At 38.8% G+C, this 19,398-nt stretch overlaps 1 protein-coding gene across 1 annotated transcript; it reads left to right on the top strand.

Annotated features, from left to right (window-relative positions):
* Positions 1-8,966: 8,966 nt before the first annotated feature.
* On the top strand, positions 8,967-18,942 carry dclk3 (doublecortin-like kinase 3). The gene is made up of 7 exons (XM_044138644.1): positions 8,967-9,161; positions 10,500-10,702; positions 12,177-12,308; positions 12,657-13,865; positions 14,656-14,788; positions 14,867-15,034; positions 16,243-18,942. The coding sequence occupies exons 1-7, from the start codon at positions 9,107-9,109 to the stop codon at positions 16,794-16,796; spliced, it is 2,454 nt and encodes an 817-aa protein (XP_043994579.1). The 5' UTR covers positions 8,967-9,106; the 3' UTR covers positions 16,797-18,942.
* Positions 18,943-19,398: the final 456 nt, after the last annotated feature.

Genomic DNA, 19,398 nt, shown 5'->3' with positions numbered 1-19,398 from the left:
TGTTATTTATGCATTTAATTTATAAAGTCACTCAACTCTGAGGCAGTAGTTTAATTAATCAAACTGCAGCGTTGATTCTGGAAGTATGAAAGAGAAGTTCACAAAGAGCCATTATTCTAGGGGAATAAAGGGACTGAAGGAGATGGGGGCAAGAGGGTCGAGCATGAATAAGGCTTCACTGTTAGAGACGCAAACGAGGGGAGAAGAAAAAAAACAGATGGAGATTGAGTTTGAGTGGAGGATGGATATCCCCCCCTCCCTAGAAAAATGTCATGGCTGTCTTCTCAAATTCATTCTTGATCATTCATTACACGCCAAATGTGTTTAATTCATATTTTGTTGAATTGCATCAACAGATATCAATGCGTTTTGTTGGATTGTATAGACCAACACAAAGTGGTGCATGGGTGGTTGGAAAAGCACACTGCTATTCAACATTTTTTAACGTAAAATCATTGAGAGTGTCACACATTTGTATCCACCCCTCATTACTCTGATCCCCCTAAAGAAAATCCTTAAGATGCCAGTCGATGAGTAAGCTGTGTCTAATTTATCCTCAGTATAAAAGCAAGTGTCCTGTCAAGGTATCCGAGGTTTTCATGCAGAATATTACTGAGTAAACAGGATGCAAAGAGAGAGAAAACTGGGCAGAGTTTATATACAGAACATGTTAAGTTAGGTCTATAAAAGATTTGAGACAAGAGGGAAGCTTCAACTTCCAGCAGGATAATGGCCCTCTACATACAGCCATTGCTCTAATCACGAAATGACTTGGACCAAAGTATTTCTATGTGTCAAAACCCCTGATCCAAATAAAAGAAAGCTTTATTTTTCTCAGCTTCACCTTGTCTAGTCTGGCTGAGCTTGATCAATTTCTCAAAGAATGGTTGACAATTTCAGACTCAAGATGTGTAAAGCTGACATACCCCAAATATCTACCAACAGTAAATGCAGCAATCTGTGGACCTGATTGGCTCAGGTGAGCCAAACACAACGGTATGCTACACATTTTGGAATTTATTTTGGTATGTTTCTTTATATATTGCTACTATGCCCGGCTCTGTTTGGTCTATCACATAAAGTCCACAGAGAGCTTTGGATCTAATGTCACAAAGTGGGAGAAAGTGACAGTATGAATACGGTACTTTTCTGCCTGTAAGGGCGTGACCAAAAGTGTCAATGTGTGTTTGTGTATAGACTTGGAAAACATAGGAGTGCAGTGGCTCATGGTGGTGAGGAGAGCTGTCACAAATATGAAAATGAGGGCTCTGGAAGATTGGTGTGCTGTAGAGCTTGCTTTGCACTCACAACAGGTTTCTACTCTTGCCTTGTGGGAGCAAGCATGTTCTATGCATGCAATCCTCTGTTAGGAGAAAAAAATACTCCTGGAAGAAACAGATCCAAACATTGAAGAAGTTGTCATCAAACCAATTTGTACAATCTATACTAAGCTTTACCAAAACACGAGTCTCTGCATTTTGCCAGCTGACCTTTTCACAAAGTACTTTCAAGCCAGAAAGGACCTTCGTTCTCTCTTTGGAGGCCTTCTTGCTGTCCAAGAAGATATCAGAGCGGAAGCGTTGGACAGACCAGTGGGTACTATGTTCTGATGATATAGTCCTCCATGCAGTTGTCCTGGGCTTCATTCCTGGTATTGGGCCATTTGCTGCATGTCCCTCTCTGTCTCCGCCCTGTTTCCTGTCAATATTTTGTTCAATAAAGGCCTTGTGCCAAAAAATATTTTTAAAATGATGTTATGAGAGCGCAGAAGTTGCTGTTAGGTCTTGAACCAAAATGATCGTTTACATGTGTCTCATGTCTGTCCTCTTAAACCACTTGAGGGAAGTAGCCATTCATCAGAGATATGGCCCTCTAAAGTCGCGCTCAGGCTGAGGTTTTGCATCAAAATGAAGGTTTGCATCAATCCACAAACAGTTATTTATTTTATCATAAATTAAGTGAATTGTGGTGTCTATTACCTGAATCTAAATATTAGTATTAGTTTAAAGTGGATTGGATTGAACTGAACGAAGTTGGATGGAGTTGGATTCTGTGTGAACTGGACTTGTTTGTTTTGCAAAGGGCCTTGGTATGACTTTTAATGAGAATTTATATTACTAAAACTCGACTTAACTGAACCCTGAAAATAGATGTTTAAGGTTTTAGTGTGTTTTTAATTGTTGGAGCTCCTACTAATACTGACTTCATCTTTTCTTTTCTTAAATTTGTGTTTCCCTTTTGAACCTAAACCAAATTAAAGCCCTAAAATCCCATTCCACCTTTCAGTCTGATTCTTTTTCTGATGAAACGTTACTATCCGCAGACTCATGGCCAGATGATCTCTAGAGGTTGTGTAACAATGACATTAACTCCAATACTGCAAAGAGACGCACCGAAACGGAAAAGTCAATAGTGAAAATTGTTACATCATCACATGACTCCATGTTATTTACTCTGTCCACTCCCCTGGCTGTCTTGTGGACTTGTCTTATTGCTGCAAGTGTGCCTAAAAAGACACGTGTGTGTGTTTGACACAATGAGGCGTGAAGGGGCTTGATGGTTAATAAACAGGTGTGAGAGAGAGCGCATGGAAAAATCTGAGGAAGAGCGGGAGGAGGTGAAAGGTTGACATTATTGAGATCTGGGTTCTCAGCTTACAGGCGTCCTTTTAGGTTTTAAAAGCTCTACAACATTGAGTACAAAAACCTCCACGTAAAGTGTGTTCTGTTCAGATGTGCACTGCTAAATGAGTGGGTGACTATTTTTCTCACTGTTTTGACATTAAAATATTTTCTGATTTAGGTCATTTGTGATTTGCTGAATAAAAGAATGAACTGCTAGGTCGCTCTACTCTGCCTTTAAACATTTTTGCAAAAGCCCAGGTGATGATAGCTTAAGTTTGTAAGCTTAAACTGAATTAAATGGGAAAGGAACTTGTTAAAAATGTTGCTTCCTTGCAGACTCCACATGAAAAATCCCAAGAAAAGCATCAAGAAGCGAACTGCGAACTTCAAAAAGGAGAACGGTGCTGCATGCACTTGTTTAAATAATTAAATGGATGCATAAGCAGGACAATAATTTCTCGCCATCGCATTTTTCAGGAAAAAGACGAGCTGTGTGACCCAGAGCTTACAATAATTTGGTGCTAAATATGTGTAGCTACCCAAGAAAACATAATCAAGGTGAATACAAACTAGCTTGGTCACCTACAGTGAAATACATCCTGTACTGACATTGTCTGAAACGCCACTCAGTGAGGAAGAAGCCATGGCCCAAAAAAAGAAACATAAAAAGTCACATGGACTCAGAGTAAAGGGCCTCCAAATCTGAAGACATACCCTGTGTTATGATGAAACTAAAACTTAAGTGTTGCGCCATGCTGACCATTGCTACAATTAAAAAGAAAAAAAACAAAACTCCGGAAACTTGTACAGATCTGGCAGCATCAGGTTGTGCCAGTGTTTTTCCACACCATCTGTTTTGTTGCATCTTCAAAAAAAGATGACATAGTAAGGGATGAAGATTATGTGGAAACAGCAGAAGTTGAGCACAAATGGTGGATCATGACCATCGATGACAGCCAAATTAATCACAAAGTCACTGTCACGGAGTGGTCAACCAAAAAGGCCTGATATTTGTCCCACTGAAAATTCGACCTAAAAAGGTTTGTGGGAGCAATAGAGCCTTCAAATCTGACCCAGTTACACCAACTCTGTCAGGAGGAATAAGCCAAAATTACAGCAAACTATTGTGGAAGAGTAACCCAACGTTTGACCAAAGTCACAGAGCCTAAAGGTTAATTCTATCAAATACTAAGGAAATGTATTCTAACATCTGTTTTGAACATTACATTATTCATTGTTCTTCTATTTAGCAGATAGTGATCAATTTCCTATGTGAATTGACCTAAAAGAGGAAGAAATTTAGTTTAATTTCAATTCTGACAGTGAAAAAAAACTGTAGGCGCTCATTTATGTATGTAAGCATCTGTTTTCTCTCTGTGCGTTACTGATGAATACAAATACATTTTCTCCTTTCATTTGACTTTAAATTTGAAAAACGTGGGTGGAATAAATATCCACGCTGTTCTAGTTAAAGGGAGCACGTTCTCAGGCTGTCAGTAGCTTCACAAATGCGTTTCAACATGTGTATGGGTGTGTGTGTGATCTTGTTTCAATCGCATGACAAAGTACTGTGAGGTTACAGGCTGGCCTCAACTCAAACTGAAATGGATTTTCTCCTGATACCTTTGAATATCCTCTTTGTGAAAGGTTACTCATGTGCATTCTGTGAACTTTGCCAATCTCATATAAAATATGGAACTTTATTGCTTTATGAGCGCTATCCAGCACGCGGAAAAACACAGATAATGGGCTAAGATTTACATTAGCTAATGTAACGTGCCAAGCTATTTGTGACCACTGCAACCCCAGCATATCAGTTTGTATTGAATATGGATGTACTTGAGCTGAGAGTACATGATAAAATATGCTTTTCTCTGCAGATTCCTGGTGAAACTGTTGGTTGTTGATGTGATTATAGCCGCCGTATCTGCAGTAATCTTGTAATAAATTAAGACATAAATGTAACCGTAATTATTTCACTGAGATTTTATGAAATAGCCCATCATAATATATGGTGGAATTGTGAAGGGGGAGGAAAACGTTTTCAAAATCTTTTGCAGAGAAACACCTAAAATGTGTTATATGCATTTAACTCCTCGGTGGGAGGATCTCTTAATTTTGTAGTCCACAAATTTGGCCTTCGTGTTAAGGATCAGGAATAAATCCATGGTTTAAAGACAGCTACATTCAGGGCAATGCTGGGGGGGAAAAAAGCCTCGTAAAAGACTGAATGAAGAGATGTGTGAAAAGCAGCAATTGCCCAGTTGGACTTTGACTGGGCCTTCTAAAATACGGACAGGCTTGACTTCATTTTTCAGGATGTTGCCCTGCTGAAAGATGAACCTCCAGCAATGTCTCTGAGCTTGAGCTATTTTGCAAAGAAGAGTGGGCAACATGTTAGTGCCTTCATGTACAGAACTGACAGAGACAAACTCCTAGAGATCTGCATCTGCAATGGCAGCAAAAGGAGGTTGTGCAAAAATATTGACCCAGAAAGGCTTAGTGCCAATCAGTGTCACACCTCTCAGATTTTTATTTGTAAAGAAAATTTACTCATCTCTCATTTTCCTTCTATGCAGTACCTGGAATTACTCTATCAGAGAAAAACCCTAAACAAAATACAATTAAGTTTATTGCTTTAATGTGAAGAAGTCAACGGAGTACAACACTGTAGCAAATATAATCCCGCAGAAACTCACATAGTATGTTTTGCATTGAGCACAGCAGGACTTTATCAAAGTAGCCTTTCAGCAGACACAGGCATAAAGCCAGGAAGGCCTTTGTTGCAGAAAGTTGCTGAGTCCCTCAAGAGCAAAAGGAAGAGCATGGAGATCATAAAACCAGGAATGTTGATATTTCTTCCAGACATCTTGCAGTTTTCCCCACGCATCTTTATAGGACTGCGTAACAAATGACCGAGTTCACACCGTTCCTCCCTTTTCTAAAACAAACTAATTTATTTTCATGCTCTTTTTTTAATTTTTTTTTTTTTTTTTACACCAAACATCTGTCATCACTCTTCCTCTATGTGTCCATCTGGAGGTAAAGCAATAAAGAAAGTTAATTACATCAGTGAGGTTCAACGAGATGAACACCGTCTTTTTTCTACATGGATTGGATTGCATAATGAAAGTTTTAAACAGATGTTTATCCAAAGTGACTGAGTAGACCGCAGCCTGACATAATCTTTTATTTATTGAGGAGTTTCATTTCTCATGTGGAACGTTTCCTCAGAACAGAAACAGCCTAAGAATTGGGCAGTGCGAGGCTTACTGTAAAGCCACTCAATTGCTTAACAGTTTGTTTTATTACAGTGCCTTGCAAACATATTCATACTTCTCAAAGTTTTTTTCATATGTTTTTCATGCTGCAAGCACATTCTTGGAGCTGCAAATTATTCTTTAGAGGCCTGTAGCTGATTACTGTGAAGTGGTAGGACGAGGATTTTAAAACTGTTTACAAATACAAATTTGAGCACTGTAAGATGTATTTATATTTTTAGATTTTTCTATGTAAAATATTCCACTGTAACTCTGGCTTCACGATGAAGTTCCTACTACTCTTGGAATTAGGTTTTGGCCTTGACCAGGCCATTCAGGAAAACGATGCACTGATCTAAACTATTTTCTATTTTCGCTGGCTGTTTTTTAGGATTGTTCTCCTGCTGGAAAATTTTCCTTTGCCCCAGTCATTGGTATTTTACACCCTCTATCAGATTTTCTTGCAGGATTTCCCTCGCTTTTATCTTCATCCAACTTCCCAATGCTTCTTGTGACACTGTTTCGTATCTAATATTCTCTTATAAACCACTTAAAAACCATTTAAACAGAGGTGATGTTGACTACAAAGAGAAGCGAGTCTTATGGCCTCTATTTTGAACTGTGAGGGTCACGGCGTTCCAGTATTTTGGATGCATCACGCTTCATTTGGCTGTGACGTGGATGGTGCTTTTGAATCAGGTTCTTCAAAAGAGGTGCATGTATTCACTGAACATCGGTTTTGTTCACACTACTTTGTGTACCCTTGTGAAAGAGTAAATGCATAAACTGTTGCTTTGGGCATTTTAATAAATGTGAAAGGTTAAATCTAAAGAGCCCATGTTCCAGCATGTTCTAACAGTATTCAAATCTTCAGTTTGGCAGTGTGGGTTGATGGAATATGCTATCTCTTCATGGTAGCACATGTTGGCTCTGTCAAGGTTAGCTAACTGTTTGTGTATCTGTGCTTTGTTTCACCTCCGAGAGGTTTAAGATTGCATTCCTTGATTTGCTTTGCAAATCCTCCAGGGAACCTGCAAAGAATCCGAGATGGAGAAACAAAGAAAGAGGACAGTCTCAAGGTTTTCCTACGACTTTTTTTATTTTTTATTTTTATTATTTTTATCTTTATTACACACACCATTTTTACAGTGAAACCTACATAATACGTCTGCATACAAAAACATTTAGTGCTTCCTGGCAGTCATTTTTATTGACAGCGAGTCAAACTCAAACTCCCACATACACCAGGCCCACTTACCCCCTCTGCTGGTGGTAAACTGGTAGTACAGATGGTGTTTATACTTTGACCGATCCTATAAACTTAAAACAACAGCTGCTAAAATGAAAATCACCAAACAGAATAAAACACATAAATGCATAAAAAAAAGATAAATATTGTGTTAAATTAAAAAAAGGTTTTTCCTTATTTGCAACAAAATGTTGAAGTCTTTAAAAATGTTCAAAATAACAGTTTTGAACGTTACATTTCAGTTGTATGAATATGTGAAGCAGGAACCGGAGTTAGAGCTTCCTGATCCAGCATCTGCAGTAGAGACGAAGGCCCCAGGGGGGAAGGGTTCTGAAAGATCAACTGGACTCACACCCAACAATGCTTGTGTTTCACTGTGTGTGTATATGTGTGTGCAAGAGGGTGTGTGTGTGTGTGTGTGTGTGTGTGTGTGTGTGTGTGTGTGTGTGTGTGTGTGTGTGTGTGTGCGTGCCAGACTATTAGATTCCATCAGTGAAACCATGGTAACTCACCCTGAAGCTGCCTCCAGCCCTTTTCGCCCACTGTCAGTGTGATTTTTCATTCTTTCTAAGACCCAGAGTTTTCTTTCAACATAGACCTTGCATCAGGTGTTACTGAGACAGCAGCATTGTAGCGTTTCAGTGAATTATTGAAATTCACAGACGTAGAAAAAAAAACATGCAACACAGCAGGCTGTGTGGGTTTAAACTGAAAAAAGATGAATAAACGTTCATAGTTCTAAAACATCACTGACTTTACTCTGACTTTCCATTAAATTTGTTGTGACTTAAAAAAGAATTAAGTTAAAAAAAATAAAAAGCTTGAATATGCATTGGCCAGTGTGAGATTTAACAGCAAAAAACAAACAAACAAAAACAAAACAAAAAAACAACACTCTTTCAGTGTATTAAGTTGTAAATTTAAAGGTATACAATTATCTGTGTCCATCATTCTTGCATCTAAAAATATTTCCAAATATTTTACTTTCTTATAGGCAAAACAATGGTGTCAGACTTTTTACAGCCAACGTTTTAAAACTCTCATATATCTTAATTTATACAAGTGCCATGTCTAATGTGTTATAAGAGTTCTGAACTTAAAATAAGAACAATGGTGTTACAATAATTTGGATAGTCTCTATTCACTAAGTAAATAGAGACTTAGTGAGTATCTATTTACTCCTTATCAGAAAAAAGGAGGGGGAAAAAAGTAAAAAAAAAAGTATAATCTAAGTATAAAACATGTTTTATTTTATTTCTTTTTTACAATTATCATTCCTGAAATAAGAAAGGAGAAAAAAATGTTTGAAATATTTTTCAGAATCTTAAATTCATTGAAATGTCTTATAATTCCTAAACATCATCGACATCTTTGTTTTTCCACTCCCCATTTAAATACTAAGCCGCAAAGTTGCATTCCCTATTATATGTCCGTCTAAATAAATTCAAGACGGTTAAATTTTTGACTTACATGCAAGTTGGGACTATGCGAAAGTAAAGGCAAATTATACAGGGTAAACATAGGAGCGCTTTTCTTCTTGTTAGTGTCAAGTTGAGGAAATACGGAGAAAAACTTCCGATTTTGATACCAAAATAGTTTTGATATTTGAACCCGTAGATAATATAATCCACAATATCTCTTTTTGAAACAATTCAGACGTATAAAATAGTACATTTGAGTGACAAGAGTCTGATTAGTAAAGAAATATAATTCTCGGGAGAGCGTCGAATGATTCAGTTCTTTTATGTTGACAGTCAACTACTAATCTTCCGGTCTTCTCTGCCCTCAGCTGTTTCAGGGGACGTATTTCCATGGCAACCACTGTAGCTACATGGTCCTCGCACATCCTGTTACTTTCCCTGAAAGCTAGCAGAGGAGAGTAACCCAGCAACAACTCATGATTATACTGGGATAAAGTAAAATTAATTACACAATTTTTTTTTTCACTATTACTTTAAATAAATGACGTCGTTATGAAGGCCAGGAATGGAGGCGAAGGGATACGAAACACTAAATGGGGAGTGGCAGGTGAGTTTTTTGAAGGATATAACAATTTTTGCTCAAAATAGAAATACTTAAAACTTTGGAGTATCATAATATTAACTGGTTAAATTGATTCTTGAAATTTATTGCAGGAAGTTTTTTCCCCCCCTCAAATTATTTTGTGTCTTTACGGTGCCCGTCTGTTATAAATAATTAATAAAAACACATCGTGGCCACATCTCGTTTAATTCGTGGGCACGACTTAATAATAGCAACATTAATTATTATCATTTATTATGATAACGATGGACTCATCCGACCTCTTTTCGTTTTATTTCAATCTGGACATTAATTACCTCTATCTTCTGAGACTTGCCGTTGAGCATGGAGTAATTTTTAGTAAGAGACACGTAATTCAGCTGCTTAAAAAGTAGGGTCTTCAAAGTAAACAGCGTTTCATTTTCTCCCATGTTAACAGAAGGGCTACTTGCTTTTCTGGCTGTACTGAGTAACCTTTCTTTTGTTAATGTGTATAAAACTATTACAAAATTGATGCTCAGCTAGCAAAAAAACTATTGTTTCATCTTACTCTTGAGTTTCTGTCAATCTGGAGACAACAAAAAAACCCTTAGACCGGACAGATAATATCTATCCATCAATGCCAGAAGATAAAATATCAAAGATGATGGGAGTCTATAATGCTCTACTAATCATGCAGATGCAGCTGGGCCCAAAAGAGGTCAAGCAAGCTTTTGTTTGTAGGTGTGTGTGTGTATTTACTGAGTGTGTGTGTGCGTTTGTTTCAAATAACTTGTGGACACACACACACACACCATTTTCCTGACATACTATGTTGTGGGGACCCACACACGTTTGCGCGGCTATCTCTGTGGGGACTTTCCATTGACTTCAATTCATTTCTACAGCCTAAACCTTACCCTTACCTTTACCCTAACCCTATCCATTACATACCTAACCCTTACCAAAACTCAATTCACACCTTAGTCCTAAATCTGACCCAAAAACAGCTTTTCCCCTTGTGGGGACCAGGCTTCAGTCCCCACAAAGAGCAGTGTGCTTGCGTGCGTACGTGTGTGCGTGTGTAAGGTTTTATTGACTTAAGGAAGCCTGAATAATTCAACCAGTGCAGCATGCTGATTGAAGAATCTCAAATGGCCCCTGCACTCCGTGTGATGGAAAACGCTCAAATCTGATCAGTCGGATTTGCTTTCACACACAGTCGCACAGGATAAGGAGCCGGTGTTGTGTTACTTATGAGTTTTTCTATGTTTACAAGTCTCGGGGAAAAACAAAAACACAAGACTGTCACTCAGTAAACTTTCACTAGTCTAAAATGAGTTTCCTTCTTATTGTTTGTTTCAGGGCCCCCTGTCTCCTTATTGAAGCGTGCTGGTTGGGCACCTCAGCCTTGGCCCCTACGCCCACACCAAGTGGAGCGGGTACACAGGCCCCACATCCCCCTTCCTCACCCACCGCTCTTCCACACAAGGCATGCGGAGGAAAGCGCTGAGCGGCCTCATCTGGTCACTATTGTCCGCCCGTGTAGTCAAAATGGACTGCGGAAGGTAAAAACTATATTTAATATTTTTTAAGAAGGCATATCTCCTGAAGGGCTCAGAAGATTTTAATCTGTGACTTTTCCTAATATTTCAATTGATTATAGAGGTTATTTTGTGTCCACAAAGTACTTAGTTTATATAATAAATTCAGTAAATTAATAAGCATATTCCCTTCTCAGCACATTTCAAAGAGTTCACTAGAAGTTTTAATGATTAACTCAAAAGTCAAACAAATAAAGCACGGGTATTACAGAAGATGACAACAAAAATAAATATTAAATAAAGTCCGTTGTACTTGGTGTTGTGCATTAAGATATTCAAATAAGCTTGTTCATAAATATTTTTTGGAGAATTATAAACTCAATAATCATGTTTTTTACATGACAAACATGAACTCTTGAAGTTTTAAGGCTAAAATTGGTTCTTTATTTAGAATAGTCACAATTTTTACCCTCAAAGGTGTGAGCTTGGTGACTTGTGAGCACCGGCATGGTTTAGGTTGTTTGCTCCTAAGCATCTTTTTAATTTGGACCAGTCATCTAGAATAAGTACTAAACACTTTGAACTGCCTTCTTGCTGAAAAAGTGCTATATAAATAAAACTTCTTCTTCTTCTTCTACAATGGTTCTCAAAAGTGTACACTCGCCTGTTAAAATTTCAGATTTTTGACACATAGTAACTGACATCATATTAAATCATTTCCAAACTTTTTACATTTCGAATATGATATATACCTCATTTAACTGAACTGAAATACAAAGAAATAATCCTTGGGGACTCACAAAAAATAAAAAAGGCGCAATAACTTAGTTGCATAAGTTATCCCACACTTAACTAATTGTCAAAAAACATCATTTGGTTTCATTCGGTCTTCTCTGGTGGGATTTTGTCAACGTTACTTTTCATGACTTGGTAATCTTTGCTAAATAATCATGTAAATGTTTTAAATATTTATAAGAATGCAAGGACTTGTCAGGTTTCTAAAAAAAAACAACATTTTTTATCCACTAACCCATTTTTTAATTACCTCAAATCTACATGATGGTGAAAAATTAAACCCCCTTTAATCCAGTGTTTTTAAAATAAACACCTAAGAGAGCTTGGTTCGAAACTGACTGGATTTTTGGAATAACTCATAATTTCAAAATTACCACATGAAATAACTGCAAAGGATGATGCTGACACCACCAAGTTTCACTGTGTCTATGGTGCCGTTTTGGTAAAACATTTTAAAACTTTGATTAAAAAAATTTGAGCTTGATTCCTTTAGACCAGAAATCTTCAAACAAAATTGTTACTGTACTCTTTATAATTACATAATAATTGTATTCATTATTTAAATGGCAAATATTTAACACCAAATGGCTTACCTAAGGTAGAATAAGTATTTATTGTCTTTGTATTTTTCAGTTCATGGACAAGTGTTTTCAGTTTACAGAGAAAACAATATGATTTAGTTTTCTTTCTTGCTCTTTGTAAGGTGACGGTGCTGCTGAACCGCAGGGCTGTGGTGTCGTTTGAGCAGCTGCTCCTGGATCTCTCAGAAGCGTTGGGGTTTCCTCGGTGGCACAGAGGAAGAGTCACTCGTCTGTACACGACACATGCTCGAGAGGTGAGGCAAACCTTAACCGACTTAACATGAAGTGGGAAGATCTAGGAAAAAAAATGCAAATAGACCTCTTCTTACTCCCTATTCTCCTCATGAGCACTGGACCCAAGACAAGTTAAATTTTAGTGTTTCAAACTAGTCTTATTTATCTTTCTATATCATTTTTTGGGATTCAGATCACCTTTTTTGAAATAGGAAGTGTTTAAATGCTCCATCTGTCAGAAAACGTATTCAATTAAATCTAGCTTTTCCAAATTTACTTAAAAGGAAACCTTTCAGCAGATGTCCGGTTCCAGATTTGTCTCCCAACTCGTTATTTCTAGATAACTCGTTTTTCGCTTTTTATTCTAGGTAAAGGGTGTGTGTGATTTCTTCGGCGGCGAAGTGGCCTTCTTGGCTCTCGGAAAGGCCCGCCCCTTGCTGATCAGTGTGCAGGATGCTCTGGAGGAACTTTTTCCAGAACATTCCCATTACCGCGCCGATGCCCTGCAGGTCTGGGAGAAGAAACTCCGGCCAGCGCCAGATAAAGCTGCTAAAGCTGACAGTGGCTACAGCGAGGAGACGGAAAACACCGGGAAAATACAAGAGACGCAACGAGACGCACGTACGCATGTCAAGAATCACACCGATGCTCCCACGTCTCAACATGCAGACAAAAACCAGCAAGGACAGTGTATTCCTGACTCCCAGAAGTCAAATAAGAAGAATTCTTGCAAAAAACCTGCTCACCTTCCAAACAACCTCCAGAAGTTGCGAGTTAGAGGGGAAGTCAAAGAGAGACATCCTTCTCCTATCGGTCCATTCAAGCATAATGAGGTTCTCAGAGACACAGATATCCCTTCTCCTATTCTGTGTGAAAACTGCTTGGCAACAAGGTCAAGACCTCTGGCTCCAGGACTGATCAGTACTCTATCAGGAAGGGTCCCACTCCCTCCCGTGTCAAAGAAGCAGAAAGGAAGCCGTCACACAGGTCAAGAGGTGAAACGGTCAGATGTTTCTAACAGCCCCTCGTCTCCTCAAGTCAGCAGAGACAAGGAGAAGAGCTCTGCACCATCACAGCTTCTACGTCCAGCTCCACATGTGGCTTCAGCTCAGACAGAGCCACAACTCACAGACAGCTGCGTCCTCCCCTCCGAGGGCACAGACCTCACGCTGGCTGACATCGAGCGCTGCTATGAAATCGGCCGTTTGATCGGAGACGGGAACTTTGCCGTGGTGCGGGAGTGCCGTCGGCGCGACAACGGCCAACCCGTCGCCGTGAAGATCGTGGAGCGCTCCAAGCTGGTTGGTCGAGAACACATGATGCAGAACGAGCTGAGCCTCCTCGGTAGTCTGAGTCACCCCCGTATCGTGCGGCTGCTGGCCCACCACCACACCCGTACCCACTCCTACCTGGTGATGGAGCTGGTGAGCGGAGGGGATCTGTTCGAGGCCATCAACGACAAGGGGAAGTTTCTAGAGCCTGAGGCTGGACGGATGGTTTTGGATGTGAGCGAAGCACTGAACTACATCCACTGCAGGAGCATCGTCCACAGAGACCTAAAACCTGAGAATTTACTGGTTAGTATCAGGGGAGATTGAAGTGTTTGAGATTTCATGTGGATTGTTTGTCTCATAACAAACCCAGTGAAGTCCATACTTTTAAAGTCCTAGAAAAATAGAATTTTTGATTTTTTTTTTTTTTACAAATAAAAATTTTAAAGGGGCAGTTTTCTGTGTTTTCCAGTCACATAGTGCCATTTTATAGCACAATCATATGTTACCTTCAATTATTATGAAAATGATGTATATATCAAATATGACCCAAAAGAAATTTGACTTCAATATAAAACACTTTGAAATTGGACCTCTGTCTCTTTAAAAACTTCTATTTCTGAATCTTTGCCTTCAGGAAGTCATCACAACATCGCTCCGCTGTTAATCCGCTAATGTTTTTTTTTTTGTTTGGTTGGTTTTTTTTAACCAGCATTTCATTGAGAAGTAGCTCATAACGAGCTCAGCAGAGGTGCAACTCCAGTAGGTTTTTGCTAATTGCTGCTGGCTAGTCTGAAGGAGCTGAGTGAGGGAGCAGGACTGCTCTGTGAGTAGGTAGCTAGGAAACCTAGAAACTGCAGCTGATGTTTACTGCAACCATTCAGTAAAAAGCTGAATGGTTGCCACAGGAGAGGAAAAGACTTCCTGTCTTGGTAGATTTGCATCACATGTAGATATGCCTGACTCTGCTTTAAGCTTAAAGGAAAGTATGGAGCTGTATTATTCTGTCTTCAGACAGAAAAATTGTAATCCTAACTTTTGGTGATTAATCCTAGTCTGGTCATGCTATCTATTTCACATTCTCGTTCTCTCTCAGATAGAGAAAGTATCCGCTGGCATCGGTCGGCTGAAGTTGGGGGACTTCGGCCTGGCTATGGTGGTAACAGAACCGGTTTTCACCATATGTGGCACACCAACATACGTAGCCCCAGAGATCCTCTGTGAAACAGGTGAGGTACTTTGGAGACACTTTTGTGATTGAACGTGAGTCAGATTATTTTAATAATCTTAGTCTGGTTACTCTGCAGGGTACGGTGTGCCAGTGGATGTTTGGGCTCTGGGGGTGATTCTTTACATCCTGCTGTGTGGCTTCGCCCCGTTCCGCAGCCGGGACCGGGATCAGGAGGAGCTCTTCAAACTGATAAAACACGCAGAACTTCATTTCCCTTCGCCCTACTGGGACTCCATCTCAGAAGGTAAACCTGACAAAAAAGTTTTCTTGTTAAAAATAAAGTTATCTTCCATTAAATTCTAGAGTTTCATACTTTTTCTCTGTTTTGGATTCATCTTTGTTGAATGACATGGTGGAAGCTTTGGAGTGTGCTTTTTGCCTTTGAGTCTAGAGCATATCATTCATATAATACAAGGTGTATTTTCTGTTTACAATAACTATTATCCAGGCAGGTGGCAATATTATAAATAGTGCTGTAGTACAAGCTTTAGTCATGCCTCATTTCTTTATATTTTCCGTATTAATAGAAAACACTTGTGTGAAACTGTATTTCTCACAACTTTTTCTGGCTTCGTGAAGATTTTGCAGTTTGTTTCTAGACTTCATCTACTTCCTCAGTCTTTTTCCTATTACATCCGTTTCTCTTCCATTTAAAATATATGCCACAACAACTGTTTGAAAGAGAGATAATCGTATTTCTATTTATACCCCTCCAGGGGGTCTTTTTGTGGGCTCTAGTGCCCCTTATATGAAAGTAGGCTGACAGGAAAGGGGGAAGGAGAAGAGAAGACATGCGGCAAGCATCGCCGAGTCTGGGAGTCTAACCCGTGACAGCTGTGTCGAGGACTCAAGGCCTTTAAACATGGGTCACTCTATCCCCTACCACGCCCCAGATAATTGTATTTTAGCACAAACAAGACTATCCTAGATTTTAACTTTCCCTTGGAGTGATAGAAGCTGTTTATGGTCTGTATCAGTGAACATGCAACTAGATTTTGGATATAATGTTTGGTCGCACTGATGACATTAGATATTGAAGTCACTGCGTTAGACGAATATATGTAAGGATTTTGACAATTTGTTTCTGTAAGTTTCTCTCTCAGAAGGTCATTGCTAATAACGTTGCTTCTCTCATGCCCTTTGCTATTTTTGTTTCCAATATTTGAAAATAATGTATGTTACAATTGCTATGTGCATATTTTTGAACCGGTACTACTGTCCTTCATATTTAAGCAAATTGCACGAAGCTTCTTTGGGCAGGCAATTTGAATAAAGCAGCAAAAGTCCAAACTCAGAGAGACCATAATAAAGAGTGATACACTATTGATCTAGACCACTTTAAGAGATCACAAGGCAGTATGAGTGGAAGTAAAGTGTAACAAATTTAAAATAGCTTTGAAGCTTTTGCAGTTTTCAGAATCTGATGTTTTTCTTTTCTTTGTGGACAAACAGAAGCTAAAGGTCTTGTCAGATCTCTGCTTAAACCAGACCCCACAGTGAGGCTGACAGCAGAGCAGATCCTCCAGCACTGTTGGGTGAAGGCTCTGGCTTCAGCCTGCAGCCAGAGGGCGCTCTCTGACAAAACTAAGAGGGACTCAGCAGATGGTAAACCAGAACTGCACAGAGCAGCTCCAACAAAAGCAGCAGAATCACTGGCGAATCAAATAGCCGGGCACTATGGCACCAAGAAGGAAATATCTCCCAGGAGACATGATGAATTCACAACAAGAGGACAAGACCAGAACAAAACTCCACTGGTCCAATTAGAAGACATGAGCACTATCGACACTTCCCAGAAGAAGAAGCAAACACCTCTATATGAAACAGCTTGTGAAGAAAAACCAGAAACGTTCTCTGCAGAGCAGCACAGCGAGGAAGACATTCAGGATTTGGGTCAAAAGCTCTCAAATGTGGACCTTTTTAATCAAAGTGACTCCTCCATAACTCAAACTGAGTCTTCATCCCAGAATAAACTGCAGTCCAAGCAGAACGGGGAACAGCAGTGACCGGTGGATCCGACAGCTCTAACCAAATACCAGCAATAGCAAATTGCTGAGAACAGCATAATTCATCCAAGACCAGCAGCTGATTCTTCAGCTCTGTCCTTCGGCTCTAAAGCTCTCACACCTCTACCCTGCAGCCGCCCTCCACAAATAGACTGAAAACCATACCAAGGCAAATGGTCACAACACATTCAAGCCCCGACATGTCTGGGATTTTTCTCTGTTTGATTGTGTAATTAGATCAGGGTCATCATTTTTCATGTTGCAAACAATAGCCCTGATTATTTTATTTTTTTTTGGTAATTGAAGCGTTGGGTGACAGGCAGATGATGGGTTTTTACTTTCGTAGAAAAATAGAGTCTGATTGATGAGATTTGATGCATCTGATATACGTGCATACGCCATTTGTCCTGCATTTTGGAGCTAATCATGGGATTTTGTGTTATGACTAACCCTCTGCCCAAACCCTGTGAATGAAGCTTGTAAACAGGAAGCGTTTTATAAGTTGCTTGATTACCTTTTTAGTACAGTTCTTATGTATTTTTGTTTATGTTTCTCTGCAAATCATTTGTATCTTTTGTAAATGAGATCTCTACGGCTGGCAGCTATTTTTAATTACATAAAAGTATGAGTCTGTACATATATAGTTGGATAATTTGTCTGTTTATGATTATATGAATTCCCAATTTAAAATGAGTAAATTTCACTCTATCGTCATTTACAGTTGGTGTATAGCATATTTTTTGATAGTAAACTACTGCTGGTATGACTTTACCGTGATGACATTCGTAATGTCTAAATGAATGTGTAGTAAGGGATTGTAAACAATGTGGAGGGTTGGAACACACTGAGGGCAGTGTGTGACCACATTCAGCTACTGGATAAACTTTCTGTGCATACCTATGGGGGGTACTGGTCCCTTGCCATTCCACACACACCAAATAAAGCCTATCTCTCTGTCCAATGAGGGCTGGTTAATCCTGTCCCTCCCGATTGCAGACAGCTGACACTCAGACATCCTGCCTCACCCAACCCACCACAACCCCGCCAGTCCACATCCACAACCTTTGTGGCTTCTAAGCTGTATATCTGGGGGCGCTGATGGAAGGATAGCGCTTATAAATGCCTATGGTCAAGTGTCAGTGCTGTGGGCCATGGATAATTAAAGCCTCTCTCAAAGATCCTGCTGCTCTGGCTAAATTATTCATGCTTACTCAAAACACACATTCCCAGAATTCATTCAAATTAGCTGAATTTTATAGATTGCAGCAAAAGACCTTTAATGGTGCAGTCCAGACACCAAAACACAAATGATGTGGTTTGGTTGTCACGTGTCAGTAGCTTATTGTTTACAGAAACAATCCTTCACTAACATCATTAACAATATAATAAAATTAGGAGAAATGCTTTCAACCTTTTCACAAGGTGGAAATGTGTAAGACAAATGCAAGTGATGAATGTGTTCGTTGGAGAAAAGGCTGTGCTTGTGACTAAAACGTTTTTCCCCATCTAATGAGAAATATAATGAGATCATCTTTTGCTTTCTGAAAACAGTATTTTGTTGAAATAATTGAGCATATTAGGAATTAGTCTGCTGAAAATTGTTTCATTGAATTGTTTTACTTATATATGTGAGATGTAGCCTAGAATGCATATAAACAATAACTAACTTTGAAGCAAAATAATACAGATTGTAAATCGAATGTGTCGAAATGAAAGGCTGTTGTGTATATTATTTTCTAGCAAGCTGCGTATTTTTATGATGTTTAATAGCATAAATAAGACCTAGACATGTTGTTTTAAAATCCTTATTTATTTGAAGCAAACTACATATTAAAGACTTCACGACATGACATAATAAAGTAGCAATGACATCAAAGTTTGACAGAAGCTTCAGAGCAAGAGTGAAATATCAAATTCCATTACTGTGAGGTATTTTATCCACTGGCGGACAAGCCTAGGTTTGTAGCATATCAGGTTTTGATCACCTTTTGACTGCAGACCAGATGATGCTCAATGCCCCAAGTCGTCTAGCACAACAAAATAGCACTCTGCCAGCCAATTCACAGCCGTAAGTAAAATACCTTTTCTTATAAATACCAAAATAATTTTAAAACTAACAGAACTGCTTTGAAAATGTTATGTCAGAATGTGTATGTTTGACCTCTTGATTTGTACAAATAGAAATATAATTATATTATTATCCATTTTACGTAAAAACAGTATTTTACCAGCAACCAATAGCTCCTTATGTTGTAAGATACTGTTGCTAAGCTAATTGCAGAAACTTTCAGCCCTTGACTTGTAGTCGCTCGTGAACGTATATTCAAATCTTTTTTATTTGTCTGTTTTACATGAAAGCAGTAATATACTGTAACTTACAGACTTTTCAAGAACTGCAATAAATGATCATTGCTTTTGCTCTGCATGCATTAATTTTTTTGTGAATTGCATTTTCCTATTAGCATAACAACAAGATATCCTTTGTGCTAAATGCATAACAATATAGTTATTTGCTTAATGTAAAAGCTGTATTTCCCTATAGTCAACTTTTAAACTTAGCAAATATTACATTACCATATTTTGCACCTATTGAAAAACCTTT

Source organism: Gambusia affinis, linkage group LG14 (genome assembly GCF_019740435.1).
Source record: "Gambusia affinis linkage group LG14, SWU_Gaff_1.0, whole genome shotgun sequence".
In the NCBI taxonomy this organism is placed as follows: domain Eukaryota; kingdom Metazoa; phylum Chordata; class Actinopteri; order Cyprinodontiformes; family Poeciliidae; genus Gambusia; species Gambusia affinis.
This window is presented reverse-complemented; position numbering and strand designations above follow the sequence as displayed.

Coding starts and splice junctions, on each gene's coding strand:
- dclk3 (XM_044138644.1), top strand. CDS start 9,107: ATGAAGGCCAGGAATGGAGGCGAAGGGATACGAAACACTAAATGGGGA. Junction 14,789..14,866: donor AGAGATCCTCTGTGAAACAG/GTGAGGTACTTT, acceptor GTTACTCTGCAG/GGTACGGTGTGCCAGTGGAT. Junction 15,035..16,242: donor CTGGGACTCCATCTCAGAAG/GTAAACCTGACA, acceptor GTGGACAAACAG/AAGCTAAAGGTCTTGTCAGA.